Source organism: Nipponia nippon, unplaced genomic scaffold, assembly GCF_047370975.1.
Source record: "Nipponia nippon isolate SJK-2023a ecotype South Korea unplaced genomic scaffold, ASM4737097v1 scaffold_27, whole genome shotgun sequence".
In the NCBI taxonomy this organism is placed as follows: domain Eukaryota; kingdom Metazoa; phylum Chordata; class Aves; order Pelecaniformes; family Threskiornithidae; genus Nipponia; species Nipponia nippon.
In genome coordinates this window covers 1497550-1511959 of record NW_028262344.1, presented here as the reverse complement: position 1 = coordinate 1511959, position 14410 = coordinate 1497550, and the positions used below count along the sequence as shown (strand labels likewise).

General features: G+C 49.4%; 1 protein-coding gene across 1 annotated transcript in view; it reads left to right on the top strand.

Annotated features, from left to right (window-relative positions):
* XPO7 (exportin 7) overlaps window positions 1-14208 on the top strand; it is a 32650-nt gene extending 18442 nt beyond the window's left edge. Inside the window, exons 13-27 of the mRNA XM_009468817.2 lie at window positions 7-142; window positions 1107-1180; window positions 2290-2370; window positions 2879-2942; window positions 4155-4263; window positions 4740-4846; window positions 5341-5429; window positions 6170-6277; window positions 7376-7458; window positions 8032-8246; window positions 9409-9547; window positions 9886-10046; window positions 11904-12002; window positions 12343-12470; window positions 12633-14208. Coding sequence (XP_009467092.2) covers window positions 7-142; window positions 1107-1180; window positions 2290-2370; window positions 2879-2942; window positions 4155-4263; window positions 4740-4846; window positions 5341-5429; window positions 6170-6277; window positions 7376-7458; window positions 8032-8246; window positions 9409-9547; window positions 9886-10046; window positions 11904-12002; window positions 12343-12470; window positions 12633-12726 — 1687 coding nt within the window. The 3' untranslated portion in view covers window positions 12727-14208. The remainder of the gene's footprint in view (window positions 1-6; window positions 143-1106; window positions 1181-2289; window positions 2371-2878; window positions 2943-4154; window positions 4264-4739; window positions 4847-5340; window positions 5430-6169; window positions 6278-7375; window positions 7459-8031; window positions 8247-9408; window positions 9548-9885; window positions 10047-11903; window positions 12003-12342; window positions 12471-12632) is intronic.
* The last annotated feature ends 202 nt before the right edge of the window (window positions 14209-14410 follow it).

Sequence of the window (14410 nt, the reverse complement as noted above, 5' to 3'; positions counted from 1 at the left end):
CTCCAGGGTGCTGCAGTTGATGAACCTGACGGACTCTCGTCTGGCGCAGGCTGGGAATGAGAAGCTGGAGCTTGCCATGCTGAGCTTCTTTGAGCAGTTCCGGAAGATCTATATTGGAGATCAGGTGCAGAAGTCTTCCAAGGTAATCAGCCCCCTTTGCTGTGTCTCTGGTGATATGAAGTCCAGTAATAGCTTCCCTTTTTAAATGAAAGCAAGTGACATTACTTGTTTTCTCGTCCTTATAGCCGAAAATATTTGAGAGACCTGTCTGCTGTGTTTTCTAGATACATGTCCAGTGTTAACGTTGCAAACCCTGAGCTGTTTTTGAAATACCGTGTTCTGTGTGCATCAGGAAGGAGCCAGTGACTATGACAGTGGCCTAGAACTTGAGACCTGGGTTCAGTTTTGTTATCTGCCAGGTTTCTGCTGTGACTTCAGATGAGTTCCTTAGGCCTGTATACCTGTGAAAGTGTGTGAGCCGCACTGCGTCATACACCCGTGAGGAGCCTGAGCTTAGCATCTGTGCCTTGCTTCCTTGGCTCTAAAGTAAAGATAAATATCCATTCTCTTCATCACAAGGCAATTGTACGTGTACTGGACTTTGAATGCCTTGGTGCATCTTTAGAGATGCAAAATACCTTTTTTAAATTTAAAAAAAAAAGAAGAATGGGAACATCATTACTGTAGAATTAGATTCTCTTCCTTTCCAGTAACCTATGACCTTCCTTCCCCATCTCACAGACTTCGGAGCAGTGAAGGGGCTTAGAGTTCCAGGCAAATTCACAAAGAAACTGCGTGTAGGTGCAGGTGGAGGAGCATAGTTATGTCCCCTTTCCCTAGGAAAAGCAAGTACTCCGGCTTCTGTGTACAATTTCTGAACCTGCTATGACTAGTGATAGAAAAGAGGTAGCAGTGATTAGGGCAAGCGTTGGTCCGGATCAGATCACAAGCATCTCTGCATTGTTCGACTGATCTGGGAAAGCCCAGAGCATACACCCTCCCAGGCATGTGTGCCACAAAGGGAGAACAAGTGAAAACCAAATAATCCTTGATCATTACTTGTTCTGTTGACAGCCTTTAAATTGGTGTTATTTTTTCCCCTCCAGCTGTACCGCCGTCTCTCAGAGGTCCTGGGGTTGAATGACGAGACCATGGTCCTGAGCGTCTTCATAGGAAAAATGTAAGTGTTCCTGCTTGCAGGCATCAGAGATTCCAGGGTTTATTTGAAGCTGTAACCAGGAAAACTGGAATATGAGGTAGTGTTGTTCAGTCTGAAGCTAGTAACCTCTGGCTACTCGAGAGAATTACAGCTTTTATCAGGGCTTAAGTCACGCACAGTATCCAGGATTGATTTATCCACCGTGGATTCTAGCCTGGGCTATGGAGACACAAAAATAAGCCGTACACCAGGATAAAGGATTCTCTTTCCAGTGCCTGCTTGGTAAAACCAAAGTCAGAGAGGGGACAGCCTCAAGCACTCGTGCCCTGTCACTTGGCTATTGGCAATCACCAGCCACGAAAGCTCTATGGGGAGGGGACTGCTCCTTCAAAGGTTTTCTTTGGAAATTGTGCTGTTCCGTACCAGAGTAGCACAACTCCTTTTCTTAAAACTCTTCCACTCTGGGAGGCACCCTCTTCGGCCTGTTCCTTGGCAGCTCTCCTCCGGACCAAACCTGTCGACTGGCTTTTTGTCATGTCTTTGGCAGCCTCCGTTAGCATTTTGAACCAATTCAGTAGCTCCAATGCTGACGCCCAGTGCCGTGCGCCTGGCGACGTGCAGCCGCTAGCTCCCCTTTCGACTTCTTTAGCATCGCCCCCGTCTTTACGTGCATGGGGCTTTGCCTACCCTCGCGCGCCCTGGCTGCGCATCATCCCCAAGGGGTGAAATGGCTCTCCTGGAAGAAGCAAGGGCTACTAGAATTCTGCAGCTGACAGTGGATGGTGCAGGTGCAGAATTGCATACGTCTGCATGTAGTCACTGCCGCAGAATTCTCTTACCCTTGCTGCAGAAACCAGCCCTGGAGTGCCACAGAATTCCAAGGGCCTGGGTATGGGCCAGTGTAGCTTGGGACCCAAGTAGTGAAGATTATCTGAAGGATAATTTTTCTAGTCAACCAAATGTAAGTACAGTAATTTTATACCAATATTTTGTGGCTTGTGATGTCTGTGGTTTCGGTGGAGGGTGGAGCTGATGATGTTGGGTGATTTTTGAACTGGAAGAACCCGCCGCACAGCAAAGGGGAAGCTGAGCAAACCCCTCTGATCCGTCCTTGTTGTCCTCTTCCCTAGCATCACCAACTTGAAGTACTGGGGTCGATGCGAGCCTATCACCTCCAAGACGCTGCAGCTGCTCAATGACCTCTCCATTGGATATCCTTTTCAGAAGAGCTGTTGGGTGCGCAGAACGCTTAAACCTCAGGATGGGGGAAGAGTGACCCAGATGCTCGGCTGGAACAGCAGCGCTTTGCGTGTAACAGATTCCTGAACAGCTCCATCTTTTTGGTAGTGAGAAGAGCAGAGTGAGAGTGCTTGCTCAATGGCTTATCTAGCCGCTGAATTGTAGCAGGTGGCTATAACGTAGTTATTTTTATTTTGGATCATAATTGCTTTGTAGCTTACTTCCACAGTTAATTTGTTTACAGTCTATGTTATGGTCTTCTACTTGTTCTTGCTGGCAGAGTAAATAAAAATGGTCACTGCAGGTCTCTACAGTAGAGATGTATGCAACTTGATTGCTCTTGAAACAGATGGAAGAGAGGCTAGAACATACTGAATAATGTAGACGTAGGTGACCTTCCAGTGTTGCCCTGGAAAGTGCTTTGCAAGCATTGCAAGAAGTTTTCTCCTGACTCTGCTGCTTCCTTAACACCCCCATTACATACAGTAGTGTTAGAAAGCTGGTGAAACTGAGCGCCGTACAGTTCATGCTGAACAATCACACGGTAAGTCCTTTCACCTACTGCTTTTCGTCTCACAGCAAACTCTTCCGTCTGCCTTTGTGCAGCTGAGATAATCCCCTAATTTTAACACCTGGACACACTTTTGAAGTTTACCTGTCTCCGAGATGCTTCCATCATACTAGATGAGCCTCTAGAAAATGTGATCTGTGTTCCATGTCTCTTTGTTCAAAGCCTGCCCTTCACTTTTGAGGGGCTGTGATTATGGGGGGTACCTTTCGTCCCTGAAGGGTTAATGTGGGGGTCTCTTCACTCTCCACTGAAAGACAGCCATCTCCAGAGTGAAACGCAGGAGGCAGCTGATACTGCTGCACACGCAGGCAGACAGCAGTGAGGGCTGTTTATGCGATTGAATGCAAAATATAACAGCATTTCAGTGCCCCAGCTTTCATTCTGAAAGTGCTGATTTGGAAGAAGTGTCATCGCTTGCAGTGGTCAGGGCAGCAGCCTTGTTCCTTGGTCACACTTGGTCAGGTATGGTGCTCCCTGTGTGGATCTGGGGTGCTGACTTGAAATCAGAAATGTTAGAATGAGCAACTAGAAGCCAGCAGCAAAGTATCAGATTTCTGACTTGCCTCTGCAAGCGTGTGGTCATTTGATGCTCCGATGCTGTAGCGATAGGACTCCCAACCCCACATCCAGAAGGTTTGCATGGAGTGGTTGAACGAGGCGCTGTATTCCTTGAGCTAGGGGATATTTTGCAAGCAGTCCCGTGTCCTGTGTGTGGCCCAGAAGCTGCATTCAGACTGCATTGTCTGGGGCTACTGTTTCCGTGGGGAATGCAGGCAGAGTAACTGGGGATCTGTCTGCAGAGGGCTGGTTTTCAGCAACCCTAATGCCTGAAGGGTCCCCATGAGTAAGGGGGGCAGATTGCTTCTCTGCTCTGGAGGCAAAGCAAGACTTCCTTGTTCATCTGGTCCTGGGGAATTCCAAGATGAAAGATAATAGCTGGTATCTTTGCCAGCAGATAGGACAGTGCTCCGGGGTGTGCAGGTGCGGTGCCTGTTGCCCTCTGGTGGCCTGTTCTCCGAGACCCTTAGCAGATGTGGTTAGCAAGATAAGCGGGCAGCTCGCTGCTTCTCATCCTTGCACAAACTGAGAATTAGCCAGGGGATTGAGGGATCCTCAGCCCTTGATACAGGAGCCCATTCAAGGTGGTGGTTCCCCTTTAACCCATCTCTTCTCTTCCATTTGCAGAGTGAGCACTTTTCCTTCCTGGGCATTAACAATCAGTCCAACCTGACTGACATGAGATGTCGGACTACGTTCTACACTGCACTTGGGCGTCTTCTCATGGTGGATTTAGGTATTTGGATCTTTTCCTGCAAACCAGAGCAAAATGGTGACGTTGTGGTTTGGACGCTGGGCTCTGCGGTATGCTGGGTCCTGCTATTTAGGGAGCTGTAAGCTCCTGCAGGAAAGGATGCTGGAACGGCAGAAGCCAAATGGGATAAGAAAAAGGAGGGGAAAGAAGCTCAAGAGCGGGTTTGACACCACGTTGCTGGGTACAGGTAGTCCAGAGGTGCACACCACCAAGGCTGGGGCTAAATTTTTCCTTCATAATATTCCAAATGTTTTCCTGAGGTGGCAGGAGTTGTTCTAAGTCTTTTTTTCTAAGTTAGCTATTGGCAGTGATAGATCACCTGTCTGGAAACCCGTGGTCTCTCTGCCTCTAGCTCCGTGGGTGAGCAATATCTGAATGTCTAGCACAGGCAGTACTGCGGGGCGCAGGGATGTGCAGTCTATTTCCTCCTGATTTCTTGGTTGTTTTTTTTCTTTCAGGGGAAGATGAGGATCAGTATGAGCAGTTCATGCTTCCCCTCACAGCTGCCTTTGAGACTGTGGCACAGATGTTCAGCACAAATACTTTCAATGAACAAGAGGCAAAAGTAAGTTGGGTAGGACGTTCCCTGTTATCCATGCTCTCCCTCCTCTTTGCCTTAGAGGCTTCGACATTTTCAGTTCAAACGGATGGGAGAGAACAAGTAACTCCTGCAGAGTGAGAGCCTTTCTGCCCTCTGAATGAGACAAGTAGCTGCTGGAGTGATAGGTGCTTTTCTTTCAGTATATGAGGAAGCGGTGATGTCCCTGTACTCCTTGGGCTCTAGGTGTAGTTCATAATTGAAGCAGTGAGCATCATCTGCCAGCTTTCCTTCTGCTGGGAATGAAATATCCCTGTACTGTCACTGCACTGGCTCAAATTAAAGAGGGCTTCTGGCGCTGAAGAGGAAGAACTGCCTAACCTGGGACTGGCGTCCAGCACAGAAAGGCTGTATTGCTGTTGGGATGGGAGGAAGGGAAGTGGCTCTGGGCTGGCGGAGCCAGGGAAGGAGAGATCCATATACGTGTTATGCTTTAACATCTCTTTTCTTTTGCAATACAGAGAACTTTGGTTGGTTTGGTGAGAGACTTGAGGGGAATAGCCTTTGCCTTCAATGCCAAGACCAGCTTCATGATGCTATTTGAGTGGATGTATCCTTTTCGTGCCCTAAAACTTGAGTCATCCTGTCTGTCAGAGGGGAGAACTCTGTCTGACTGCATCCCAATGCCCTGTTTTCCCTGCTAAATCCTGACTGGGGTTTCTCTTGACTTTTACAGTACTCAGTGTCCTGTCTCTAAAGCCCTAAAATAGATTTGACTTGGTCTGTCTGCAACCAAGTCAACCTAAAAATCTGCTCAAAGCTGAACTGTTTGGGGTTTTTCCGATTGGACTTAAAGAGATTTGACCTGTAAAGCACAAAGGCCTTTAATGGGATGCTTGTGTCTCAGCAGCAGCAAAACCTTTCCTCTTGCTCCCTAACGCCAGCAGCAGTCGGTATCTTTGTCCTCTTGATGAGAGCATAGCTGCTCAAAGAGCACGGTATCTGGGCTCCAGGTTTCTCTTTGGCTGGTGAAGGTCAGCTGTCTGTTGCAGTGACAGATCTTTTGTATCTGTCTTCCCTTTCATTCAAAACCTTTTTGGTTCTGATTTTTCCTAGTATAAGAAGTGTGTATGCAACTCCTTCAATGGACTTAAGGGTTGGGGTTTTTTTTTAATTTTTTTTTTTTTCTGTGATAAAGCAGACCCCAGCAAGCAGCATCTCTGTTTAACCTTGTTCAGTAAGCTCCTTTGCAAGGTTTGGGTCCAGTACACAAAATATGCCTTTTTGGTAGAAGTTGTGACCTTTTCTCTTCATGCAAAGCAACCAAGTTCCTTAGCTTTCACCTTGCAGCTACCCATCCTACATGCCAATCCTACAGCGGGCAATTGAACTCTGGTACCATGACCCAGCCTGCACTACACCCGTCCTCAAACTGATGGCTGAGTTGGTACATAATAGGTATGAACCTCCAGCATCTGAAAGCGGGCAGGGATTTGTGTCTGTCTGCTGCTTCAGCCTTTGGGTGGGTGTTGGTGCCCGGTTGTGTTTCCTCTCCTTCAGTCTATTTATGCTATAAAGGCTGCCAAGAGGACGGGGGGAAAACTGGTGTTGTTTCAGTGGGGAAGAAAAGCTAACAGGTCGGATATCAGTCGTGTCATGACTCAGTCCAAGAGACATGATCAATAAGCGCTGAATTTGTTCAGCGTCTGCTTCAAGGACAGCACTATACGATGGAACAACTCATGTTAATTTTTAAAATCTGTGTTTAAAATGAGCGGTGTTCTATCTGGCAGCCAGATGACCACTTTAGAGCATCATCTCTTTTTTACCAGCAGAGAGGTACCTCTGACGCTATTCAGATAATTCAGAAGCTGTCTAATCTGACAGTGGAAGGTTGCCAAGATGTTGCTCTGGCTTACAGCCAGCTGAACACAACCCTATAGGAAGGGATCGTTGTTACAGCCGAGTGGAAGGGACACAAGGTTCAGGCGCAGTCGTTTGAGAGTTGACTCTCCGTACTGTCCGAGTGTTTGCCACATCCGAGCGGCATCTTTTGCAGTAGGACAATCCTTACTGGAATATGTCCACTCATTTATTTCAGAGGTGAACCGGACAACTCGCTGTGCTTCAATTGTAAGATCTATTCACTGTCGGGGGAAAAAATGCCAAGCTTTGAATTCTTGGTCATGTTATGAATAGGAGCTAGTCAGCCTGCCCTACAATGCTGCTTCCAAGATGTTCTCTGTGTTTGTGTACAGTAGCCTAGTGACTATTGCCAAGACAGGATTTCCAGCCTCGACCTTGTAATATTCCTAACGTCTGAAATATAGGCCCTTTCTTCTGCGACAGCAGAGCTTGTCTGTCCCTAAGTGGCTGTGTCCTGTCTGGCTTTGGTAATGAACAGCATTATTTTCTACCAGTTGTTGAACTCTCAGGAGCAGCCCTGGGAGGAGGGTGCCCCAGTACGCAGCAGCACGTGGAGGTGCTGGAGTATTAGCTTTTGGTTTTACTCCCTGCTATGTTTGAGCTCCAATTTATTTCCTGTCTTTCCATTAGATCCCAACGGCTGCAGTTTGATGTGTCCTCACCGAATGGCATCCTGCTCTTCCGAGAAACGAGTAAAATGATAACTACGTATGGTGAGTACCCAGCCGGTGGGATCCAGGCAGCCTCGGTCTGCCCTTGACTCCTCCGCTCGCTTGAGGAGCAAGGGCTGGGGCACTTGCCAGCTCAGAGAGCGAGCGCGGGCTGGGAAGCAGTGCCAAATCGCTTGCTGAATGCATGCTTAGATACAGGGAGATGCTTCTGCTTGAAGTGCTGGGTAGGCAGGCAAGCAGAAGGGGCAGGGTGTTTGCCATGCAAATTGAGGAAGAAAATGACAGCAACGAGCAGGAGCCCAGCTGAGCCCCTTGCGAGTGTGCAAGGTGACATGGGCAAACCCGTGAAGCAAGTGGAGAGCAATCCTGTCCTTATGCTGTCCTATTTCCACAGCAAAAATACATGCAGTTGTGCCCTCCCATGGTTCCTAGTAGAGGCACACTTTTAACTTGTAGCAGGTTCCTTAACCTTCGGCTGGGGAATAAGTCTTTGGTGCTTGTGGCTGACTTCTCAGTCACTCCTTATGGCTCTACTTTTGTTTTTCCTGCACCCTGGGGGAGAAAAGGTTTGGATGTGGTTGCTGAAATACTGAGTCCGCTTCTGTGCTCGTGCAGGAAATCGTATCCTAACGCTTGGGGAGGTCCCAAAGGATCAAGTCTATGCCTTGAAGCTCAAGGGGATTTCCATCTGCTTCTCTATGCTGAAGGCTGCACTGAGCGGGAGCTACGTCAACTTTGGGGTCTTCCGTCTGTACGGGGACGATGCACTGGACAATGCCTTGCAAACTTTTATCAAGCTTCTGCTTTCCATCCCTCACAGTGACCTTCTGGTAAGCTGACACCTGTGATTAGCAGTGTAAACACACGGCTAGGGAAGACAGGGTTGGAAGATTATACAGTAAAGGAATACTTTAATCACAGAGACGAGTGAACTCGTGCCACTTCTTGGAACCCCAGTATAGGCACAGGCCAGCAGGAAATTACAGCTCCTGGAATGTGCAGCGGCAGGTCCTGCGTGAGGGCTGTAACCCCACCACCCAAGGCCCTGCTGCTCAGCTCTCCAGCGGGGTACGCTCCGAGTCTCAGCAGAGCAATTACCAAAATAATTCCTCCTCTATCTCAGAAACACTTCCTGTGAGTGAAGGATTGTTCTTCCCTGTGTTGCCTGGGGGCAGAGATCTCAATGCATCAGCAATTACAGCGCAACCTGCTTGCTGAAGACATCCACCTACAGGGTCTTGCTCCTATCCAGACCTCCTATACAGAAATCCCTTTTGCGGCAGAGCTTTGAGACCCTATCAGCACAGTCCTACTTGGCAAAATATCAAGGAGAGAGGGCAGCATATATTCCTCCCAAGTCTTATCTGTCTTATTACCATAGGAGGACCTGAAGGAAGTTGTTGCCATCTCTGTGACTGCATTCAGCACGTTCTTGATTTAATATGCTGGTGGCCAAACCATTGCTCTTGAGATGTGCAGCTCAAATGCAACTCTGGAGATGGGGCCACTTTGCAGGACTCCCAGCAGAGTCCCTCCCAGTCTGGGGGCTGCGGAGGGGCCTGTGGCACTGACTGCAGTGCAGGCTTGCTGAGCCCAGCGCTGCGCGTGTTGATTTTCATGTGATCTGGCACTCTGCACGGACACCTGGAGAGCCGTTCCTATCTCTGCATCTCCAGCACTGGCATTAGTCAGCTAACGCTCCCCATTTAAAAAAGAGCGAAGCAGTGGGGAAAGATGGTTTGATAGAACAGCGTTGGGAACCTGCTGGGCCATTGTTGCTGGAGCCTGTTTGGAAGGCGCTTGGTGGGGGAGAAGGGGGGAAATGTGCTGGCCCGTAAGTTATGCCGTGAGAGAGGCTGGTTTGATCTCTTTCCAGGAAATTCAGTAAGCAGTTTTCAGGTGATTAATGTATGGGTTGGGTCTAGTGGAAAGCCTTAACTGATGGTTACAGGCTAGCCATGAGGCCTTAAAAGTCTTTCTCTCTTTCTGCAGGATTACCCCAAGCTCAGCCAGTCATACTATTCCTTGCTGGAAGTTCTTACCCAGGACCACATGAATTTTATAGCCAGTCTGGAGCCTCATGTAATCATGTATATTCTCTCTTCCATTTCAGAAGGCCTCACTGCACTAGGTAACTCCTCCTGCTCTCTGTCCTGCTCTTAGGGCTTTGATTTGGAAGCGGGGAAAGATTTTGGTTGCTTTGAATGCGTGGTATTTCGGTCTAGCAGATAAGTTAAGACATACCCTGCGAATGGGTGGAGGAGTTTCACCTCTGTTAAAGCTGGAACATTAGAGAGAGTGAATATGTCAGTGAGGAGGTTGTTGACCCATTTAGGGTGGTTCTTGCTTGCAAAGTCCCTCAAAGGACCCTGATAAACGGTGGTGTTTCCCTGGGAGCCTGCCCAGGTGCATCTGAGCAAGGGAAATGCTGGCAGTACCCCAATATCTCCCCCTTTCCTGTTCTTGCAGACACCATGGTTTGCACAGGCTGCTGCTCCTGTTTGGACCACATTGTCACCTATCTCTTCAAGCAGCTTTCTCGCAGCACCAAGAAGAGGACCACACCTCTGACCCAGGAGAGCGACCGGTTCCTGCACATTATGCAGCAGCACCCGGAGATGATTCAGCAGGTAAAGACCGAAGGCGTAGGGCCTTGTTGTGGCATGGCACGGTAAGCTCCCCGATAAGCCCTGAATTTTCTTAGCATGATGTAATACGGGGGCTGCATGCTCCCTGCTCTAGAGCCTCGGGCTTTTCCAGAGCAAAAAGGATTTTTTGCTAGTATTGCATCTCTCCTACACATTCATCATATGGTAGGTCCGATTCAAAGCCACGCTTCGGGGCCATGGTTCTCCCTGTGCAAGGAACACCATTTTTGCATTTCATATATGAAAGGAAGTCGCCAAAAATGAGCTTTTGCCTTTTTTTTTTTTTTAAAGAGAAACAGTTATGGGCGGTGCTGGCAGTTAATAGAAATGAAGCCAGGAAACATACCTTCAACCAGAGAGCGTGCGCTTTTCTGCTGCTTTAAAAAAAAAAAAAAAATCAGAGTTTGTTTAAATCCCTGGAACAATTCAGTGGTACACGTGCACTCACAGCAGAGCAGGCGCCGTGGGGTCCCCACGCTCAGCAAGACTCTGCGTAGACTTCAGCGTACGGGAACGATCTCTCTGCTGCGGCCGCTCGTGTTTGGACCACGTGAAAGTTGTGTTTGCAGCCTGTTAGAGCACGTGCTGCCTTGGCGCCGCTCGTGCCTGCCTTCAGAACGGCCTCTGCAGGGCGAGTTCGATAATCGAGTTTTTTTACATGCTGGTAGCACATCTGCCATCTGTCTCCTGCCTCCATCCGCAACACCTCTGATGGACAGGGAGCTTGCTGGGATTTGTTTTCTCTGCGTGTGCAGCGGCAGAGGATCAATAGTGAGCTGAGACATTTTCCTTGCGTAGGTCAGGCTTAGCTCAGCATATACCTACACGTACCATGTAGTTTAGGTACCCCGTGTCACTTAATGACAGATGATCCTGCTCACAGAGGTTTTGGTGCTCCAGAGGGCCCTGTGTTGGGATTTGGATATCCATATCTTACAGCAAAACACTTTTATGTGCCTCTTGCCGGACCGTACTGCTTTGAACAGCAGTGCTCAGCGCGTTCCTGATGGCATTATCCAACCTCGCTCGCTGGTGCATGTCAGGATGACTCCCACGTGAAAGCAGGGAATATTGTTCCACCCTTGCTGATAGATCAAATGCAAAGAAAAGCAGGCTTTTTTTGCACTAGAAGCTGTGTTTTCTGAGGATGAAAAGAGAAACTGCATCTTCCGAACCAGCTAGGTAAGATACTGGCTTTAGCCTAAGGAGGCTGCGGAAGGGAATGCAGACACCCCCAGTGTGGACTGGAGGAAGCTAACGCTCTCTCTGCATTTAAGCACTTGCTGTTACCCTGTTTAAGTGAAGGTGCAACAGTCTTCCCCTGTGTGCCTTGGGGCAGGATAGAGTGTGTCAGGAGTAAATCATAAATCATTTAGGTTGGAAAAGACCTTTAAGACCATCGAGTCCAACCGTTAACCCAGCACTGCCAAGCCCACCACTAAACCACGTCCCTAAGCACCACATCTCCCCGGCTTTTAAATCCCTCCAGGGATGGGGACTCAGCCACTGCCCTGGGCAGCCTTTTCCAATGCTTAACAATCCTTTCAGTGAAGAAATTTTTCCTAATATCCAATCTAAACCTCCCTTGGCACAACTTGAGGCCATCTCCTCATATTCTAATAGCTTTCAGCACCTCCTCCATGTGCCTCCAGTGAAGTTCCCCACCAGTTCATGGGGGCTCCAGGTCCTCCTCTTGTCCCACGATGCCGAGAGCTCTGTAGCGTTGAGGCCCCCAACCCTGGAAGCATCAAAGGCGAATCGTTGCTCAACCACGGTGCCATGGTGAGGAGAGCGCCGGGATGGAAGGGCTGGTTTTAAACCTCACTCTCCCTCTTCCAGATGCTGTCAACAGTGCTGAATATCATCATCTTTGAGGACTGCAGGAACCAGTGGTCAATGTCTCGGCCTCTGCTCGGCTTGATATTGCTCAATGAAAAGGTAAACATCCCACCCTCCCGTTGCAGCTGGAGGAGCTGTCTGGGCTTGGATGATGCTGGAGCCTTCGGGCTGAAGGGAGCAGAACGGAGTCAGAGTGGGTGGTTGGGAAGTCGGGACTCGGAGAGATCGTGTGTTGAGGGAAGAGTGTCCAGCCCTGCCCTGCGGCAGCCTTGGCACTAAGGAATCCTATTCACTTTCATTCCTAAGGGCACTCGAAGTCACCCAAAGAGTTGTAACGCGTTTCTTCCCTCTTCCCAAGAGCCTGTTACGTGTGCTCTGTCTCAAAGCCAGGGTGGCTATTCGTCTGAAAATGAACCCATCCTTCTCTTGTCTCCCCCAGTATTTCTCTGACTTGAGGAACAGTATAGTGAACAGCCAGCCTCCGGAGAAACAGCAGGCCATGCACCTCTGCTTTGAGAACCTCATGGAAGGCATCGAACGCAACCTCCTAACCAAGAACAGGGACAGGTCAGTACGGGCCAGGGACCCCTTTGTGGGGCTGAGCCCCCAGCCGAATGCAGAAGCACGGCCTAGAGAGTCCGTGGTCCTCGCGGCAGCCTCACGGAGAGCAAAACACGGGAGGAAGGGGCACCCTCCTGCTCTTAACGCGCTGCTCCGCCTTTTCCTTAGGTTTACGCAAAACCTGTCGGCGTTCAGGCGAGAGGTGAACGACTCCATGAAGAACTCCACCTACGGCGTGAACAGCAACGACATGATGAGCTGACGTCTCCCAACTCCACCTGTACAGAGCAGCATCTCTTTGGCCTGGCCCAGAGGGGTTACCGTTTCCGATGGAAAGAAAAGAGGGCGTTTCTAATCCCTGCTCTTCCCCAGGGCTGGATTGCGGCGCTCGCTTTGGGCCGTACTCCACGTCCCGAGGGAGGAGGGAACAGGAGGGGTTGTTGAGCTCACCGGGGCAGGGTGCTTCTGTTTCCGTGGGAGGGGGTGGAAGGGCATAAGCCAGGTGCAAGAATCCAGCGTCTCCCTACCCGAATGTCTGCGTGGAACGCCAGCGCTCTGCTGCAGCCTGCCTTGTATAAACATGTACATTTTTTCATAACATTTTGAACAAGGTTTATATTGACTCAGTTTAAAAAAAAAAAAAAAAAAAAAAAGTGTGATTGAAATTTTTACAGAGTCCTGGTGCACCAGTGCTGGCGTGAGGGTTGCGTATGCGAGTGAGGAAAGCGTGTCCTGCAGGCCTGAAGCTTTACTGGGCGAGGGGTGGGTGTGTGAAAGTGCAGAGATATATTTAGTGACAAGTGTAGAGAGAAGCAAAAAAAAAAAAAAAAATCAACAACAACAACAAAAAAAAGCATTGTAAAATTCCAAATGTATATTTTTTCTTATTAAGCCCCTTGAAATCACAACTCCCTGTTACCGTCTTGCCCTTGTTATTAGGAACTCTAAGCCATGCCGCGTGGTCTTTCATTCGTGCTTGCTCGTGGGTGTCTCTCCTATCCCCCGGTTGTAGCAGTAGGCGCTGTCCCCTCGTCAACCCGCTCCTCGCAGGGCCCTCGCCTCCCTCCGGACCCACGCCATGCACCCTCCTCGCTCTGCCTTCTCCTTTTCTTTTCTTTTTTTTTTTTCTTCCTCCCCCTCCGCATTTCAGTCGAGCGGGAAGCACGCGTGGGATGCTCGGGCTGCGGGCGAGCTCGCCGCGCTCTCGGGAGCTCGCAGCGGCGAGCGCGGCCGGCCCCTGCGGCAGCACGCGCCTGCGCTCGGACCCAGCCGGCAGCGCAGGGCCGCTGCAGCCACCCTGCCGCCTCGGAGGGTTCTTAATAACAAGGTTTGCCTAGCATGAAGTATTTAACACCCCCTTTAAAATCTTTAAGCTGATTCTATCTTTTTTCGAAGTCACCATAATAAATGTTTTGGATATAAAATTGACTTACGGAGGAAAGCTGATGGGGGAGGGAACCTGTTTGCCTTGTACTTTTTCCACTATTGTTGCTGCTAGTCGTGTGCATCCTCTTGCTCAGCTCTACCCACAGACACTCGGTCCTTAGGGCTTCAGTTTCTCTTCCCAGACACCACCTTACTCTTTAATTTTCTTCTTCTTTTTTTTTTTTTTTTTGTTTCCTTTCCTCTGGCGATTGTGTGTTGGGTCCTTTTTCGCGTGAGCAGATTGCTGGTTGACTTGTAAGGGTGTTTGCTGCATACAGTGTAAGCATTGTGACTGCAAATAAAACTTCAATGGTTTCTACTGAGCCGTGTCTGCCTGGGCATCGCCTGCGCCCCGAGCTCTCCCCTGCCTGCTGGGGGCTGAGTTTTCCACGCGAAACGGGTTTAAAAAAAGCGTATTTAATTTGTCGGGGTAGATCGTACTCTGGCAGGGGGGCCCCGAGCGGCGCAGGCAAAGGTGGATTCCGCAATTTAGCGGTTTTGGTCTGTTCTAGGGCACAACC